The 19,112-nt window shown below is 51.0% G+C and overlaps 1 protein-coding gene across 4 annotated transcripts in view; it reads right to left on the bottom strand.

Moving 5' to 3' along the window:
• Positions 1-392: 392 nt before the first annotated feature.
• SSUH2 (ssu-2 homolog) overlaps positions 393-19,112 on the bottom strand; it is a 25,831-nt gene continuing 7,111 nt past the window's right edge. The window contains exons 2-12 of one of the 4 annotated variants that reach the window (XM_019651038.1): positions 16,871-16,969; positions 16,448-16,529; positions 14,713-14,842; positions 13,430-13,490; positions 12,242-12,366; positions 11,184-11,246; positions 9,360-9,445; positions 7,922-8,014; positions 7,254-7,359; positions 5,265-5,372; positions 393-960 (exon numbers count right to left, since the gene is read on the bottom strand). In XM_019651038.1, the coding sequence (XP_019506583.1) occupies positions 814-960; positions 5,265-5,372; positions 7,254-7,359; positions 7,922-8,014; positions 9,360-9,445; positions 11,184-11,246; positions 12,242-12,366; positions 13,430-13,490; positions 14,713-14,842; positions 16,448-16,529; positions 16,871-16,969 (1,100 nt within the window). In that variant the 3' untranslated portion in view covers positions 393-813. Of the gene's footprint in view, positions 961-5,264; positions 5,373-7,253; positions 7,360-7,921; positions 8,015-9,359; positions 9,446-11,183; positions 11,247-12,241; positions 12,367-13,429; positions 13,491-14,712; positions 14,846-16,447; positions 16,530-16,870; positions 16,970-19,112 lie in introns of all 4 variants that reach the window. The other 3 variants (XM_019651036.1, XM_019651039.1, XM_019651040.1) reach the window with 3 other exon arrangements.

The following is a 19,112-nucleotide window of genomic DNA, read 5'->3' as shown; positions in this document are numbered from 1 at the left end:
ATCCCACACAGAGGGCTTGCTCCCCACTTTGGGGAGAGATCTCTGTTTCCTCAGTCGGGTGAGCATGAGGGGTGCTTACCCTCACAGCCGCCATGCCTTGAGGAAGCCCAGGCTGCGTGGAGAGGCCACCAGTAGGTGCTCCAGCTGACAGCCCTCGTGGAGGTCCCAGCCAATGGCCATCATCAACCACCAGGTCTCTGGGTGAACCAGCCTTCAGGTGATTTCAGCCCCCTGCCCTTGAACCACCCCAGCCTGGAAATCTTCCAGGTGAAGCCCCAGACGCCACGGAGCAGAGATAAACCATCCCCATCTTGGCTGTGTCTGAATTCCTGACCCACAGAACGGGGAGCCAAAGTTTAGTACATAAAGGTACTTTATGCCTTAGTTCACTATTTGGTGTGCATTCAGGGGCAGCCAGTGTGTGTGTATCTTTAAACATTTCAATAACACTCAGCGTGGCAAATGGCTCACACTAGAAGAGGCACACCGGAGCTGAGACTGACCCAGGAAACAGCGACATCAAAGGCACGCGCTCAGTCAGAGCATTAATTAGCCTGGAGGCCAGGGGCAAAGCCCCCGCCGTTAAATGATCTGTTCTAAAGAAATACATGAAGTTGAGTTCTTGCAGGTTAAACATGTGATAGATTCTACCAAAGGTGTTCCAGAAAGACTTGTGGCTTGACAGACGATGAGCTGAATTCTCTTGAAGGACAGACACCCTGGGTTTGTGTGTGGTCCCATGCAGCCAACGATGACAGAACTCAGAGATCTCGGTTGTCTTCCCCGGCGGGCCATGGGGATAGCGGTGCCCTGTCAGATGATGGTGCAGCCGCAGCAGTACTGCTCAGGGTAGTCCACCACATACACCCTGTGGTCGGTGCCGTAGATGTAGTAGACATTAGTCTTTCCTTGGTACCAGTAATGAACTTCTGTGAGGGGGATCAGCTCAATGGTCTGGCGCTGAGAAAATAATTGGCCAAGAAAAACTTCAGTGTTCTGATCAAGTCACTCTTCTGCTCAAGAACCTTCAGTAGCTCCCTACTACCTGTGGGATGAAGTTCATGCTGTGGAGTTGGCGTTTTGGCTCCCACCTGGCTCTCTAGATGTAGATCCACCTGCACTCCTCCATACACCCTACGCTCTGACTCAAGCCAACCTCTCACCTTTAGCCACCACCTGATGCTAGGTTTCATGAATTGGGGGCACACATATCCCCAGAGGAGTCTCTGGATGTATGAAAAGCCACCAGCCAAACAGGACAGCTCCCAGAAACATTCATTTTTAAATGGTGAGTAGACAAAGGTAGATGATAAAGTCATTTTAAATATTTTTATATTAAAGCCACCATGGACATATTAGAGAGTGGCTTATGCAATTTGAATTAAATTTTAAGATAGAACATTGACACCAAAGGAATTCCAAAGTTTGGTGGGCTGCTTCAGGCGATTTTCTCCGAGCCTGCCTGCCCCCCACCAAATGGGGAAATCGAGGTCCATGGCCTCATGGAATTTCCAGTTTGGAAGATCATCTAGGTCAAGCTCCATCTCCTCGTCATAGCTGGGCCTGTTTAGTGCTCAGATCTCCTCTCCAGCACCTACCTGTATGTGGCCTCTCCCTCCCCCCAGAGAACAGTCCTCAAGTCCCTCGTTCTCTGGCCTCTTCTCTGAGTACTGACTCAACAACCTTCCGACATCGAGGGGCCCAGAACAGAACTGGCAGCCCCACCTGGGAGAGAACACTGGCTCCCATGGAGGCACCCATCCTCATTAGCTTTCCATGCTGTTTTGTCATCGACAACTACAGATGGAGTTGACATAGGAAAGTTACCCCTAATCATTGAAGTGAAGCGTCCTTGGGGACATCCTGTGGGCCAGGCTCTGTGTCAGAAACCCTAAGTGCTTCTGCACTATCTGCTCCCCTGTCCCAGGCTCAGGTGTGGGGATCACAAACCCAGAGGGAGGTGGCGTGGCTGGCCCAGGGTCAGACTCTTAACGTGCAGGAATTTCTCCTGCCTAGGAAAAGAGTCCAAGTCCTCTCAGTGTATGTGTGTGATGGTCTGAGGCCCCAGGAAAAAGGTGAAACAGGTGGGGGGGGGCAAAGGGAGGGGGATTTTGAGAAGCAGCTCCCTACTGTACTGGAAGGGAAGCCAAGGGACAGCATGACATTGTGGCAGGACGGGGAGCCAGACCAGGGCATATGTTTTCCATGAAGCTTTCTGTGTGATCTCGTACTTCCTTTCTCTGAGCCTCAGTGAACTCATCTGTCAAATGGGGATAAGATTTCTATGTCACAGAGTTGCTGCAACAATCAAATGAGATTGTGAGACTGAGTTTTCTTTGTATGCCAGAAACTGGTCTCCAAGTGTTAATTTGGGAAATATAAGGTAGAAAACCCCTCCTGACATTTTGGTATGGGGGACCCAAAATGGGAATCACGAGGAGAGAAGGAGAGGGCCAGTCAACATCACTGCTGAGAAGGCCTGGACAGTGGTGTCAGCAGCACCACTCATTTCTGGGCTTTTCTACTAAGGTCAAACAGAGAACACAGCAATACCACCCCGTCCCCACCCCCACCTGCCCCCACCTGAATGGTCTCTGAGTCTGAGGCCACAGGTTGGTCAGGACATCAGTTGCCATCAAGTGGTTATCTTGTAACCAGCCATTTATCTGTTTGTATACCTCGGTCATGCCCCTGGGATGAAAAGATCCCAGGTCTGAGCATCATGGCCTGGGCCGGTGCCATGATGGCTGTCTCCACACTGGATTCCACTTGCTAACGTCTTAATTCCCAACAAAATACCAGCATGAATCTTTATCTACAGTCCAGGACCAAGGAACGATGTAGGGGAAAGACTCACAGATGTGGCTTCTTCTCCCATTACATCCCCCTTTAAAGAGCAATGTGCACCTGCCCCGGTTTACCCTTCCATGCTCCAGGCCTGGTTCGCAAATGGCTTGTGCTGCCCGAGACAGGAAAACCAGGTTCCAAACCGAGACCGGCCACCTAGGCCTAGAGCTCGGCGGTCACTTCGCCTCTTCGGGCCTCGGTTTCCCCAGATGCCAAATGAGGGGTCAAAAAAAGACTCAAATCCTCAGTCTCAGAAGCAAAAGAGTTCCAGGAGTGTCCACATACTGCTGAATCATGTCCTCGCCTTCTTCCCAGTTCCCATGCAGTTACCTCAATATTTGGGGCTCTTCACTGTGACCCACACCGTAGAATACTAGTGCCGCAAGAGCGAGCTTCCTGCGAGACCGTTCTGGGATCTCTCGTGGATACTGTTCTCATCCCACTGGGCCCCCTGGCATCTGCTGCACACCCACCCCCAACCCCGCTGCTGCACACACACTTGCTCACAGCTCAACCTTCCTCTTCAGAGTCCCATCCTTGAGATACAGAACCCACCTCCCACCCAGGAGCAGAAAGAGCCTGGGAAGGTTGTGCCAGTGATGGCATGGTGCGAAAGAACAGAAGTCCAGCTCGCTCACCTCCGGGAGGACAGCCTGGGGTGTGGTTGACACTCAGGGCTCCCCTGGGCTTGGGCCATCACCGACACTGCACCCTTGTGTGATCTCTCCCACCTCCCTCTCCATCTCCTCCACTTTACCGGGTTGTCCTGGGAGCCTTTCCTTAAAATATCCTTGCCTCGGATCCGCTTCTGCAAAGCCCCACCTAAGGCAGGGTCCAAGCCCACTCATTTCCTACACGAGGACACTGAGGTCCGTGGAAGGGAAGGAGCTGGAAGCCGCGAGGGCATGCCCGAACTGGAAAGCAGGTCCTGGCCTGGTAATCAAATGGTCCCTGCAGCGTCTGGCCCAGTGAAAAGGGTCCTGAATCTCCCAGCTGGCTGACATCCCTGGCAAGCCTACACTGCCTCCCAAAGAGCTGCTTGTATCTCTTCATTGTGGTGAATAAAACATTTGGCTTGGAGTCGGGAAAGTTGGGTTCTACTCCTGGGCTCTTCCACTAAGAAGCTGTGTGACCTTGACAAATTATTTCCAATCCCTGGGCCTCCGATTTATCGGAAAAGCCCTAAGTTTGGACTAGACCAGGGTTAGCCGATGATGGCCCACAGGCCAAAGTAGGCCCATCGGCCTATACAGTGCTCACTTAGCATTTAAAAAATTTTGTTGTCAATATTGAAAGTCAGAAGGTTTCATATAAAAATCTGGACTTTAAAAGATTTGAAATCTCCGCCTCGGTGCCTACGTGAAGCTGAGTGGTGGCTGGCTCCTTCGGATAAAGGGCTCTCCCACCCATGTTACCACCTGGCCCTGGTAGGCCTTTGAGTTTGTAGTGCCCTAATTCCATGATTTCTGAGTTTCATTCCAGCTCCAAGATGGTCATTTATTAATTTTAAATTAAATGCATACTTCTCTCTCCTGCAAATAAGGGAGATGTGCAGAGAAAGAGTGGGAAATACTCACTGCAAAGGGGACAGAAGGAACAAGAACATTTTGATCATTTTGATCATCAGTTTCCAAGCACTTAAAGCAAATTGTCTTATCCTTACAATGCCCCCTGAGGCCGTTTTAGCATCTCTTTTTCCGCAAATGAGAAACTGGACTTCAAGGAAGAGGAAGAAGATTAGGATGTGGGAGAACCAGGATCTGAGCCGTGTCTGCAAGACTCAGGCACCTGCTGACAGAACCCCTCACAGAGCTCTGGCGCTGGGCATTCCCTAGCCAAACCTCCACCTTCCGGCAGCTTCCAGCCAGGGAGCTGAGGGATGCAACGGGCAACACTACCACCTAGTGGCCACCAGGATACAGCACCAAACAACCCTGGCCCTGGCCACCACCCCTGCAGACAGGAGGCTGGTGGAAGCCAGGCCTGGGATTTGGAAAGTGCCCTGAAGGGCAGAACGCTGGGTTCCCACCACTTTCCCTTCCCCTCTCTGAATCCCAGGAGGTTCAAATCAAAATCACACTGAGCCACGTTCCTGCTTAAAACCCAGCAATAGCTTCCTGTTGCTCTGAGAATAAAAGTCCAAACTTCTCACCATGGACTGTGCGGTCTGCCCTGCTCTCTGCCTCCAGCCACACTGACCTCAGGTCAGTCCCCAGCGCTCCCTGTGCCCCTCAGGCTGGGGCTCCTCCCCCTCACCCTCCCTCTGGTTGACGCTTCCTCATCCCTTCCTCCCTCCCATTCTCAGAAGAAACATCTCGTTTTCTCCTCCATGTGACCAGAGGGACAGTGCCCCCAGAGCCCCAGGCTGGCCCTGGAAGCCTTGCCTCCCCAAAGCCCCAGGCCCCTGCCCAGCTCACCTGCTGAAGGACTCGGGCTCTGGAGGCCAAGGTGGCGCTGTGCTGGGCGATGCCCCTCTGGGAGGCCAGCGAGATCTCCCTCAGGGGGAAGTCGATAAGTGGGTACACCTGGGGAGAGAGACACGCCCACCTCGCTGCACTGAACAGGTGTCAGCACTTGGAGCCTTGGCGATCTGATTCAGGCAGATGGGAGAAAGGGCCCAGAGAGGAAGGGTCCGCCGCTGTGCTGCGAATGGGTGGGGACTGCTTAGCCTCCACAGACTCTCAATTATCCACATTAAAACCTCGGGAAGTCCAACAAAAGAAGGGGGCTGTGAACAGAGTACTTACTCCTCCACCTGCAGCCCACTCAGTCACCCAGAAAACCTTCGAGGCTGCCTGACTTGGGTGGGGTGCAGGCCTTCCTATAGGGGTGATGCCTGCCGTGAGCATTCAGGAAGCCAGAGTGACTGGATCAAAGAAAGGAGGCTGAGGAATATTATTCAGCCATAGAATAGAAGGAAGTCCTGACGTTTCAACAACATAGATGGACCTTGAGTGTATTACTATACTTAGTGAAATAAGTCAGACAGAGAAAGATACATATGGTATGATCTCACTTATATATGGAATCTAAAAAACAACGAAACTCATAGATACAGAAAACAGATCCATGGTTGCCAGAGGGGGTGGGACAGGGAGGGGGTTGGATGAAATGAGTGAAGGGGTCAAAAGGTACAAACTTCCAGTTATAAGATAAGTAAGTCCTGGGGATGTAATGTACAGTATGGCGATGAGAGTTAATAATACTATATAGGATGTTTGAAAGTTGCTAAGAGAGTAGATCTTAAAAGTTCTCATCACAAGAAAAAAATTGTAACTGTGTGGTAATGTTAACTAGACTTATCGTGGTGATCATGTCACAATATATACAAATCTTAAATCATTATATTGTATACCTGAAACTAATATAATGATATATGTCAACTACATCTCAACTGTAAAAAAATGCATGTTACTAAGTGAAAGAAGCCAATTTGAAAAGGCGGAAGGAAGGAAAGGAGGAAAAAAGGAGGGCGAGAGGGGGAGAGAGAAAGCTGGGTACCTGGCCCCCTCAGAGAAAATGGCATAGGGACCCTGCTCAGCTATCCCATAAAGGCCAAATTCCTGCCAAGGCCTACCCCAGGGTCAGCACCTCTTTTCTGTAAAAGGTCAGGTAGTAAATACGTTAGGCTTTGTGAGCCATAGGGCCTCTGTCTCAACTACTTGACTCTGCCCTTGTAGCACAAAAGCAGCCACAGACAATCTGTAAACAAACAAGCATGGCTGTGTGTCAATAAAACTTTATTTATAGAAGCAGGCTGAGGGCCGGTGTTTGCTGATCCCTGGCCTACAGGACCCTCCCTGGTCTGGCTGCTGGCACCTCTCGTGTCTTAGCTCCTTGCTCTGCCCGGCTCACTTTAAGGCCTCTGTCATGCTGTTCCCTCCACTGCACACCCTCACTCTGATGGCCACACGGCCCACTTCCCCTGTGCATTATTGCTTCAGGTCTTTGCCCAGTGTCACTTCCCTGCCTCCCAGCTGAAACACTACCCCCAACCCTTTATGTCTCCTCACCCTGCTGCTTGCATATTTCTCTCCATCATCTGACATTGTGGTTATATGTTATTATCTTCTCCCTCACCAGACTGTGAGATCTACAAGGACAAGGATTTTGTTGGACGGTATCCCCAAGCCCAGAACGGTTCCTAGGATAGGAGAAGTGTCTCCGGGTTTGTGAAAGGGAGATTGGGAGGAGGGAGGGAGAAGGAGGAAGAAGAGAGGAAGGAAGGGTTAAGTGTGTGAAATTCATGGGAGAACTGGCCCCATGGGGTCGCAGCAGCCTCTGTGCTGTCTAGGCAGCTGTGTCCACCCAGCCTGTCTTGACAAACGAATGCGGCCCCACAGAAAGCCAGAGGAGCCGTAAGGGGAGCCTAGCTTTCGCGTGGAGGTCTGCAAAGCCCTCCTTACCGTTGTATTTTCATCCTTAAAGAGGTTTTCTCCTTTGGCTTTAGCTAGGAGCTCCCCGGGGCAGTTCAGCTGGTGCTCAGACACAAACTCAAACAGGCTGTTCTTCCTGGAGGTGAAGAGGATGAGAGACGGTTTAACATGGGCTTGGAATCAGGCAGACCTGGGCTGGAAGGCTTGCGCTCCTACTGGAGGGACCTTGCGAGACTTCTTTAGCCTCTCTGGGCCTTGGTATCTTCAGCTGTAAACTAGGAAGCTAGTCAAGTACTGACAGCTCCATCTTATTACCTCATTTCACCCTTACCTGTGACGTGCTTAACATGGTGTCTGATGGGAGAAACACTTAATGCCTGGGAGTCTTCCCCGACATGGGAATTTAGGACCTAGGGACTCACTGCCCAGATGGGGTTGCCCACGTGATGAGTGGCTGTTGCACTAGAATAGTGGTGATGTTTGAATTTGAACTCAGGTCTGCGTTAACGCCATGCAGCGCCCCACCATCCCACACTGCCTCTTCCCAGGGATCTCGCCCCTTCCCAAGTCTCTTTAAGCCTTTTTCTCCCGGCAGCTGTGAAAGCCCCAAGCCAGTGGAGTTTCTCTGCAGAAACCAGCCCAGCCCATGTTCCCCGGCTACCCCCGCTGGGCCACAGCTCTGAGACACTGCCACGTACCACATGATGACCAGCTGAATGAAGTGCAGTAGTTTCTTCTCCCCCTTGCAGGTGGCACAAGTCTTGGTCCCCCTCCCTGAGCACGTGCTGCACCTGAGAGGGACACACCATCAGCACCACTCAGATAGTCATGGGGTCCTGGTGGCTTCCAGAGGCCCCCACCCCCAAATCCTTCCTCGTAGGTGTGGACTGTGGTGGGCATAGATTGCTTCCACCTGCCCACCATCTAAGGCCTCCTCTTACTGGTGGCAGTGCCCTAATTTCCCTTTGGGGACCACCCTTCTCCCACCCAGTCCCCATAGTTCATGGGCTCGCCCCCACCCCTTCTATGACCAGTTGGAGACCTCAGCCTAGTCCGTCAGCTTATTCCATCTCCCCGGCCACAGTGGCCGATACAAAGATGGCACATGACCCAAGTGAGTGCAGTGAGACGTGCCCCATAACTTTTGTTGGAACATTCAGGAAAGGGACATCCTTTTCTACTGAGATTACTAACTAAGCTTGGAGATGCGGGTGGTCCCCTCTGTCACCATAAGAGACAGCTTCCCTGAGAATAAAGCCAACACCAAGGAAAGCAGGGTGAGAAATGGAGACAGGTTACTGATGGCCGTGTTTAAGCACTTGGATCCAGCTGTACCTGAAGCCAGAAATATACTCCTGAACTTTTCCATTACATGGGACTATACGTTTACTTTTTTGCTAACACCGGTTTGAATTGGATTTCTTTCACTTGTAAGTGAAAGAAACCTGAGTTTCTTTCCAAATCAAAGACCTTTTTTATCAACCACAGGTGGCAGGTATGCCAAAACTTTACCATCTGGCTTCTTAGAAGGATGGCTTGGGCCTCAGTGAGCCAAAAGTATCATTAACCCACACAACTTTGAATAGTTTCACTCCTCATGATTTCCTGCTTCCCTTTAAAGACTTATAAATACATTAAAGGACAATTATTTACAAAATGCAATGCCCCACTGTTTGCAAAGCCTTATGAGCAGAGATGGAACTTTGTTGGTTGTTTAGACAATCAACCAACCTTCCTTGACTTTTCTATCCTCCATTCACGCCCTGCAATGAGTTATAAATGAGGGTTTTCCCAGGCCCCGAGTCTCAGAGAATTAAGAATCTCATCTTTGGATGGTTTTCTATATTCACTTCCCCACCACGTGAGGCAGGAAGAGGTCTCCTTTTCTTAAACTGCCCCCTTGCCTTCCTGCAATGCCATGATCCTTACACCTGACACAGATTGCTTGATAAGTTCCAGTCTTTTCCAGAAATATCAGGCCTTGAGAAAAGCCCACCCACTCCACAAATATTTATCAAGCAACTATTATGCACAGAACTCTAGGGACACGGGGGTGACAAGACAGACAGGGTGCCTGCTTGCTTCCCAGAAAGGCAGACAATGAAAAGCAAGACAGTCAGGGAGACCCACTCATACCTGTGCCTGCCAGACCCCGAGCACATCTGACACCTCCTGGGCTGCTTGGTTCTGCGCTTGGCTCCACGGCAGGAAGGGCACCTCACCTACAGACACACCATGGCCTCAGCCTCCACTGGCCTCCCAGGGAAGTGGGGCAAAGAGCACCCTGAGACCTGGTTTGAATCCCATCCTGGTGACCTTAAGCAACCTCTCCCGGGGCCTGTGCCCCTTCGTCTATAAAATGGGAGGGTCGGACATAGTGAATCTTTGGACCCCTTCTGTTGTACCTTTCAAAGAATCTACATCCTAACATCCCTGTTTCTTCTGGGACATCAGCCTCTCCTGCTCCTCTCTGATCCCCACAAATGCTGGGACTGTCCCCTAACCAAACAGCCCCGGCCAGAGGGTGTAGGAAGCGGGACGGCCTGGCTGAGGGAGCTGCCATTGGAGATGAGGGTCTCCATCTTGGAAAGGGGCCCAGAAGTGACCCAGGCAGTGCTCCCCCAGTTGGCTGACAGTTGGCTCTGGAGACATTCCAGGAAAAGCCTGAGGGAAGAGGGAGAGGAAGGAGAGGAAAAGGGGTGGAGGAGGAAACAGAAAAGACCACAGGGTGGGGGGGGGGGGCGGGCGGCTCAGGAAAGCCACGAGGAGAATGGTAGGACTGAACGCACAGGAGAGAGACACCGGGTACTCAACACAGCTGGCGCCACAGAAGAGGACGTGAGCGGATAGAGGGGTGAGCACACAGCAGGCAGAAGGAGGGCACCACCAGGGTGGAAGGGATAGACAGAAGGCCAGCAGGTGGAAGGATGGAGGAAGTCCAAAGGATCAGGTGCAAATGGGGAGAGCTAAGAACACGCGAGGAGCTTGGTACTACTCCTAGGATGGTTAAGAGCCCTGAAGATTTCTGAAAAGAAGGCTGAGGCCACGAGAGCATGACTGTGTGCTCAGGAGCCTGTACTGGGCTGAATAGTGTCCTCCCTTTGCCCCCTCACCAAAATGTACATCCAACAGAACCTCAGAATGCGGCCTCATTTGGAAATAGTCTTTGCAGATGTAATTGTTAAGACGAGATCATACTGGACTAGGGTAGGCCCTAAATTCAATGACTGGTGTCCTTATAAGAAGGCCATGAGGAGACACAAGAAACACACACATAGACAAGGCCATGTGAAGATGGAGGCCGGGGCTCAAGTGATGCAGCTTCTAGCCAGAGAATACCGAGGATTGCCAGAAGCTGCCAGAGCTGCCAGAGCTCCCAGAAGCTTGGAAGATGGCTTCTCCTTCAGGGCCTCCAGAAGGAAACAACCCTGCCGACGCCTTGATTTTGGACTTCCAGCCACCAGAACTGTAATAGAATACATTTTCTATGGTTTTAAGCCGCTCAGTTTGTGGGACTTCATTAAGGTGGCTCACGGAAGCCGATACAAGGGCCGGTCTATCTTGTCTCTAGAAGCCCTCTGAACTTCAGCTGCTCAGCACTCGCCATCCTGTACTACAAGTGCTGGTCTCCGTCAGTCTCCCCCACAGACAGGGGGTCCCTGGTTGGAAGGACCCCAGGTTTTAGTCCTCTTGTAGGGCCTAGTGCCAAGCAGGCACTCAATGAATGCTTGTAGATGGATGAGAAAATGAGAGAAGAATTACAGTCATAAACCATCAAAGTGAAAAACACCAGTAGAGATGACCCAATCCAACTTTTCCATTTTAGAGGTGGGAAAATGGAGGACGACTTGCCTAAGGTCACACTGTTAGTGTGGGGTGCTCCAGGACCCCAGCCCAACCCTCTGTCTCTATGCGCCCCCTCCCCCAACACTCACTCACCAACAGCCACACGTGACTCACCATGCCAGCTCCATGGCAGCCGCTGCACTTGTAGCGCCCACGCCCATGGCATTTGTGGCATTCCTGAAGGTGAAATTTTTCTTGAATCTAGTTTCCCAGCAGCTCCTGGTTTCACCACCCCAACCCTTGCCCCCATGATGTCACCATCCCAAACAGAGGTGCAGCCCTTCAGAGGCAGGGTGGGAAGACAGCCATTCCCACTTGACTGTGATGAAAAGGGCCTTGAATGCCAAGCCCAGGAGAATGTGTTACCATTTCCTCAGAGCCCCAGCTCAGTCTGTCCTGGATACTAAGAGGACACTTGCTCTCCCATCCCATGTCCTGACTCTCATTCCCAGGCTAAACCCCAAAGACCAGTGCCCTTCGCCCATTAAGGAGCTAAGGTGGTCTTTGGAAATAGAAGTCATAAAAAATGGACACACTCTTGTGAGAGGCAATGAGCTAGCTAGTGGAATTTAATCACTGAATCAAAATAGCATTTCCACTCTTGAGAAAAAAGTGAAACACTTGCTTAACCTCTCAAAATCCCCTCCATCTTATAATGCTATGAAAATACAGGGGGTTAAATTACATGCTTGAATCAAGTTCTAAAATAAAAACAAGGCAGGTAATTAGACAAGAACATAATATAAAATAGCTCAGCTGTGTTTTTGTAATACATTAGGTTACCCTCATTTCATGTTGTGATAATTCTATAAAACAGGATAGAAGTTAAATTCTGTTCCCCTACTGATTTCCATGAAAAATTCCAACAATGTTTTAACTTTATTTTATATCCGTTTTATTCAGCACTTCAGCTGCTTACTATCAGGCAAAAAAAGAAGGGGGCGGGCGGGGATAAAAATCATTCAGATGGTCTAGGAATGTGAGTGCTATTTAAATCTGATGGCAATTTTGTAAATGGGATCATCCTTTTGCTACGTGAATAAAAAGCCAAGAAAGAAACCAACAGCCTGGATTTGGGGTTTCCCTTTTTAAAAGGATGAAGTTTGAAGAAACTTATTGTGCCTGGAACACCAGCTCAGAGAGAAGGGCAAAGATTCCAATAATCACGTTACCTTGACCAGTGATGAGTGAGGGACTTGGAACTTCCTGGTGTCTTCCTGAAACATCGGAGGAACCTGGACCTTGATGTCCCAAAGCCTGGGGGAGGTCCCTCTTTGTGGCCCATCCACAGAGCGTTCTGACACAGACAGGGATCACTGTAAGCACAGCAAGGCTGCCAGGACAACCTTTTACTTATCTACCAAGTACTTCAGAGGCTTCACTTGGTGCCAGGCATGAGGCTAGACACGTCTAGAGGGACAGGTAGATAAGGGTCTCCTTGCCGTCAGTGATTAAGCACCCAAGCTCTGGGGTTGAAGAGACTCGGGTTTGACGCCTGGTTCTTCTACTTCCTAGCTGTGTAACTCCAGACAAATGTGTTCACCTCTCTGGCCTTCAATTCTCTCATCTAAAATGGGGATAATGGTGGCACCTACCATTTAGGATGGGAGTAAAAATTATATAGAAGAAGGCATATGAATGCTTAGCACAGGGCTGGCACATGGTGAAGCCTCCATAAACCAGCACTATTGTCACTATCATCTCCATCCCTACCATCTTCTTTCTCTTTCTCTTCCTCCAATCAAGGAGACAGACACAGCTACAACCATGATGGTAAGTGCTTTGGACAAGAGTTTCATAAAGGGCTCTGAAAACCCAGAAGACTGACTCATTCTGCTGGGGAGAGAAGTGGCAGAGGAAGAAATCCTGAAGGGCTTCATAAAAGAGGTGGCTTGTGAGCTGAAACTTGAAGGATGAGCCGAAGTGGTCAGCAGACAAAGGGCCTCCTAGACAGAGACCCTGAAGCCTCTAGTGGGTTTCAGTAGGAGGTGGTGTGGTACAGTGAAGGGGGGCCCAGGGATCTAGAGACTTTGGGAGGTGCTGGGGTGGCCTGGGAGGCAGGGAGATGCTCACGCACACATGCTGCCTTTCCAATATAGCCCCACGTGGCAGCACTAGCCTGTGGCCAAAGGCAGATGCTAGACTTTCTCAGAACCCTCTACAAACCTTTTCCTGGACGGGAAGCATTTGCTAAGATCAGCCCTAGAAAGCCTCTGACACGAAAACCCATCCTCTCATGTTACAGGGGATGGGGAAAACTGAGGTTCTGAGCAGAAGAGCATCTCATGCAAGGTTAGTGGCCAGGACTAGTCCCTGCCATAGTTGCTCCCAACTAAACTGATCTCAGACAATTCACTTACTAGTGAAGGGTTGAAATGTCCACTCACTTATCCTGGATTCGCTGAAAGTCTCTAGTCGATACTGTAGAGAAAAAGACAGCATGTTCACACGCGTGCCCTTTTGAAAGACAGAGCATTTTGCAAACAGAAGAAGTCCCCCTTCCCCACCTTCACCCTCACCCCCAACCCCAGGGGGTTCTCAGTGGGGAAACCAGACGCCCCATTCATGGCACCTGGAGCTGCTTAGAACAGGCTGGCATAGTGATTTCTGTTCCAGATGTCTCTGCGGAGAGGTCAGTGGGTCCCAGGAAATCTCCCTGACAGGCTCACAACTGGGGCGATTTCCGTTCCCCATTTTTTATACATAGAAGCATTCTAAGAGGCAAGTTTGGGAGCAGCGATTGTCCTCTGACGATGGAGGCTGTGGGATCCACTCCCCTCAGGAGGAATTTATCTGCCTGATGTCAAGATCCTTCTTGATCCTGATCCACAGAATCACGAAATGGGAAGGGATCTTGGAAATCACCTGGCTCCTTTTTCATGTGAAGAAATGGAGGCTCAGAGAGGTCAGCTGACTTGCCCAAAGCCACACAACTACACAGGGGCCTCTTCCCCGAGAGCCCTGCTCTCACCAGTCCCGGCAAGGCTCGTCTGATTTCTGTGTGACTGTGTGCTCACCAGAGGATGGCTGTGCCAGTGACACTAGACAATGGGAACTGAGGAGCTGTCCTGCCAATGCCGAAGGTGACACAGGTGCCTGTTGTGGTCCCGGCTGTGGTCTCGGTGTAGGGTTTTCCTGGAGCATCAGGCCCCAGTGATGAATAAATGATTCCTTGGCATAGATGTAACTTGGGGGGCGGGGGTAGAGGAAGCTGGGGTGCAGGGGAGTCGATGGACCTCTCTCTCCCAGCCCACCCCTTCTAGAAGCGGGTCAGCCTTGTGTCTGAGGTCACGAGCTTTGGTGCCAGCAAACCTGAGTGTGTATCTAGCTGTGTGTTTGGGGCAAGCACTTTCACCTCTCTAAACATCCAATTCCTCCTCTATAAACTGATGACAATAACACCTACCATGTAGGTAGCTGTAAGGATGTGATATGACACATCTCGCATGATTTACCTGATGCCTGGCACATTTGAACTTTTCAGTGATGGTTGATAATAATTACTCCTTGTATTATTACTCAGATTTCAGACCTGAGAAGTCACAGAAGGGACTTCAGTCGCCGCCATTCACACACACTGCCCCCTCCCCGGACGCCTTTCTACAATCCACATCATGGTCTCCACCAGGCCCAGCTCCCTTACCCTGCACAAGGTCTGCTGCTTCAGCTCCTGGATGATGAGGTCGCCTGCAGCTGAGCTGCCATAGCAGCATTTGGAGTTCACGAAGCTGAGGAGGGCTTCACGTGCCACCTGCTCCGTCACCACGGGGACTCTGCTAGGGACGGAGCAGAGAGGCAGGGGGTCTGAGGAGAGCCTTGCAGGCTCATCCAGGCCAGACTGCCCCTCACTGTGCCGATGGAAACTGATCTACAGTAGTGGGAGAGCGCTCGCAGTCCAAATAGGGAGGGCATCCTGGCAAAGGGAAACCAGGACCGTGCGAACAAATGCCCAGGGTGGGAAAGCGGCAGGTCTTTCTAAAGGACAGCAAAACCACTTTAGCTGACTGTTGAGCTCGGGAGAAGGGCTGATAGAGCCTTAGAACTCAAAAAAAGAAAAAAACCTTAAAGATGAATTATACCATTTTACAGTTGAGGAAAATTGAGATCCAGAGAAGATGTCACATAGCTAAGGAGGCCGACTTAGGCTAGACAAGGTTCCTGCCCTTGGGGAATTTGACCTCAGCCAGAGGAACTGTGAGCAACTTCAGAGGAAGACCCCAGCCAAGAACCACCCAACAGCAGCACCCACAGCAACTCACAGTGAGCCTGCTGGATTAGAGAGAAGAGGGTAGGAAGACAAACAACCGACCCCTCCCTCGGCCTTCTCTCTGGTTACCTCGCCCTCCTCCTGGAAAACTCCTTCCTGAGGCTCAGCTGCCAGGTCCCGAGAAACTTTCCCTTGCGCTTACACCTCCAGTAAGCAGGAGCCCTCTTCTTCTTCCCTCAAACCCCATCATATCTTCCTACATTTCTTCACTGCAGCCAACTCCAAATAGCCCATTTCGTGTCTCCAGCACCCCAGCCTGCACCCAAAGGGGCCTGTGTGCCTGCAGGAAGCTTGTGGACTAGATACAGCGGTTCTCAACCTGTGGGTCGCGACCCCTTTGAGGGTCGAACGACCCTTTCACAGGGGTCACCGTGTACTCGTATGTGGGCGTATCTGCATGTGGGCCTGGAGACGGATAGAGGAGCGGTGTCTTGGTTCCTAAGACTATCGAAAATATGTGTTTTCCAATGGTCTTAGGCGACCCCGGTGAAAGGTTGAGAACCGCTGGACTAGAAGGAAGCAGACCTGCACTGGGCACGGAAGGCGGGCAGCAGGGAGGAGAAGGGGAGTGCTCCAGGCTCCCCCTCCTGTCTGCACAAAGCTGGCAGCAAAGCTGGAACTGTGCCCCAGTCCTCTCAAAACAAGGCAGGTGTGGGCCTTTCCAGGGGTAAATGAGCTTTTTGTGTCAAGGGTCAGATAGTAAATAGCTCAGGCTTTGCCGACCATCTCATCTCTGTCTCAGCCACTCGCCTCCGCTGTTGTAGCGGGAAAGCAGCCACAGATAGCAAGTAAACAGATGAGAGAGGCTGTGTTCCCACAGAACTCAATCTACAAAAACAGGCAGGGGCTGGATTTGGCCCAGGGGCTGAAGTTTGCAACCTGCAGTCTCCATGATGGTTTGCAGCTCTGGCTTGGGAGCCGCATAGCCTGAAAAGCTGTGTAAAATAGAGATTCCCAGGCCCTATCCCTGGGAGTAGCTCCTAATGTGCTGTCAGGGTTGAGATCGTGGCCCCTGAGGAGGGCCCTCGGGGGCAATGGTGACAGTGAAGATCACCACAGGTGACCTTGTGGGATGGCTCTGTGAGGATCACCAAGCACACCTGCAGCTCACCTGTGTTCCAGGAATGAGGACCAGCACCTTGGTTCCTGGGGTCTCCCCAGGGCCTCCAAAGGTGGGAAGAATATCTGCTGTCCTAGAAGAGAGGGGAGGAGTCAGGCTAGCTCAAGGGAACAGATACTTGTGGAGTGAAAGAAGGAAAGACTGGCTGAATGTGAGAAAGAACAGGTGAAGAAAAAGAATAATGGTTCTCAGGCCAGCATCATCCTGGTCTTAAATGGATATGGTCATGGAATGTTTGTGGACACAGGACTGATGCCCATGTCCTCCCGTTCCTTCCCGATGCTGACAAGGTCTTCTCAGGGCCCCCAGAGGAAAGGGGAGCTATCCTGGCACTGGCCTGTTCCAGAGATGTCCCCCCCAAGCTGCAGAAGCCCCAAGAAGAGGCCACAGGATACAAAACCCCCACGGACTTACCACCTCCTTGAAAAAGGCAGTCATAGCTGGGCAACCTCTCCAGGAGTTCAGCTGGGGGTGTCAGAGGACTCTCAGCCTCGAAGCTGAGGTCCACCACACCTGCAGAAGGACAAGCAGCCCTAAGCCTCGGGGAGGAAACGGGTCTTGATGGCAACCTCACAGGAAGCTAACAAAGGGGGCAGGTGCATTCTAAAAGCCTCGCAGTTTAAGCCCATCTCACGCGGGCACCCTCCAGACACAAAACCATCAGCACGGCAGGCAGAAATGGGGAGGGGGTGTGATAGTAGCAGCAGTAATAATAACGATGGGAAAAAACCATTAAGAATGGCAGCTCCAGTCTGATGGCCACCTGCTCTGTGCCAGTCCCCATGACAGGTGCTTTATAAACGTTGTCATATTCCACAACCCTAGGAGATAGATGCTGAATTACAGATGGTCACGCTTCTTTAATGCTCCTCTCTCTCACTGAAAGATGGGTTTATATCTCCTCCCTTGAACCTGGGCAGGTTTGAGACTATTTCAACCAAGGGGACACAACGGAAGCAATGAAGAAACTGGCCTCTAGGAGCACTCCCTCTTGAGTCCTGAGCTGCCACGTAAGAAATCAGGCTGAAGAGACCACATGGAGATGCTCCAAGACTACACGGAGAGGGCCCAGTGGAGCCCAGCTTTCCAGAAGCCCTCCACCCCACCCAAGCCACCAGGCATATTAATGAAGCCATCTTGGACCCTGTAGGCCAGACCAGCTGCCTACTGAATACCACTAAGTGACCCGTTATGGACTGCATGGCTGTATCCCCCCAAATTCACATATTGAACCCCTAACCCCCAATGGAATGGTATTATTATGAGGTGAGCCTTTGGGAGGTGGTTAGGGCTAGATGGGGTTATGAGGGCAGAGCCTCCATGATGGGGATTAGTGTCCTTACAAAAAGAGAAAGAGGCTAAAATGCTCTCTCTCTGTCATGTGAGCACACAATAAGAAGGCAGCTGCCTACAAACCAGAAGTGGGTCTTCAGCAGACCCTACATCTCTGAGCACCTTGATCTTGGATTTTCCAGCCTCCAGAACTGTGAGGAATAAACATTTGTTGTGTAAGCCACCCAGTCTACGGTGCCTTTTCACAGCACCCCAAACTAAGACAGGCCCTAATCAATTGCACATAGAACAGAAAAATCACCCGGCAAAGGCCTGCCGAAATTCCTGACCCAAAAAAATATGAACTATAGAATGGCTCTTGTTTTCAAGACACTGTTATGTGGGGCTGTTTGTTACACAGCTTCCTCTAATGGGCAGTCTTTGCTCTGGGACTCCCCACAGACCTGGGCAACATGCTCTGAGGTTCCTGCTGCTCACACGCCTTCCTGCCCTAAGTCCGACCTGCACTGCGGTCTGGACACTGTCCCTGCTTACATCTGCTCCCTCTCCCCTTTTCCCTTCACAGGTCTCTTCAAAGGACCTCTGGCACATCTAATGCCATCTTGGTGTCTCAAACTGCATGACTCAAACTGACAGGTTGATTCTACCCCATGCTACCACTGAGAAGGCTGGGGCTCAGAAAGGTGGTGACTCGCCCAGGATCACACCGCCAGTGATGGAGCTGGGTTCAAACCACAGTCCATCAGTCTCCAAAGCCGGTGTTCTTTCCAAGCACTTTTCATGAGGCAAACCCTAAGAAAGAATCACTCACTGTAAAGCTGCTTTTAAAACTTCATCTTGGTCTGTCAGGCTGTGACATAGATATGCATAGCAGGAAAGCATAACGTACGAACTAGCCCCCTGAAACTCAAGACCACTCGTGAAGCACCTCCCCACACCTGTTGCTTCACCCCACCCTCCCACTTGGAGGCATGGAAGGCAAGACTTCTAACCCACCTGACTGGAAGTGTCTGAGGCTCAGGGAGGTTACTCCAGTATTCCTACGGTGCACAGCAGTGGCGTTAGAGCAGGATAGAGTCTCCTTTTCCAGCTCCAGCCCACTGGACCATCCCTCAAACCTGTTCCCTGAAGCTCCCATGCTGAGGGACAAGAATCCCCCAGCTATGTTTCTAGCTGCCAACTTAATCACAGGAAGCTGGCTTTAAAGCGTAAAGTGATGAACGGTCCATGGAAGGTAGCTCTCTCTGCATTAAATCAGTGGAGCACATTCAGGTCAAACTTCCAGTTGGTCTACAACATTCCCCAGATCCCTCTTTCTTTCTCTTCCTTTCTTCTTTCTTTCTTTCTTTCTTTCTTTCTTTCT

The sequence above is a fragment of the Hipposideros armiger genome, unplaced genomic scaffold (genome assembly GCF_001890085.2).
Source record: "Hipposideros armiger isolate ML-2016 unplaced genomic scaffold, ASM189008v1 scaffold_152, whole genome shotgun sequence".
Classification (NCBI taxonomy): Eukaryota; Metazoa; Chordata; class Mammalia; order Chiroptera; family Hipposideridae; genus Hipposideros; species Hipposideros armiger.
The sequence above is the reverse complement of the archived record's forward strand: the minus strand, read 5'-3'. Positions and strand labels throughout refer to the sequence as shown.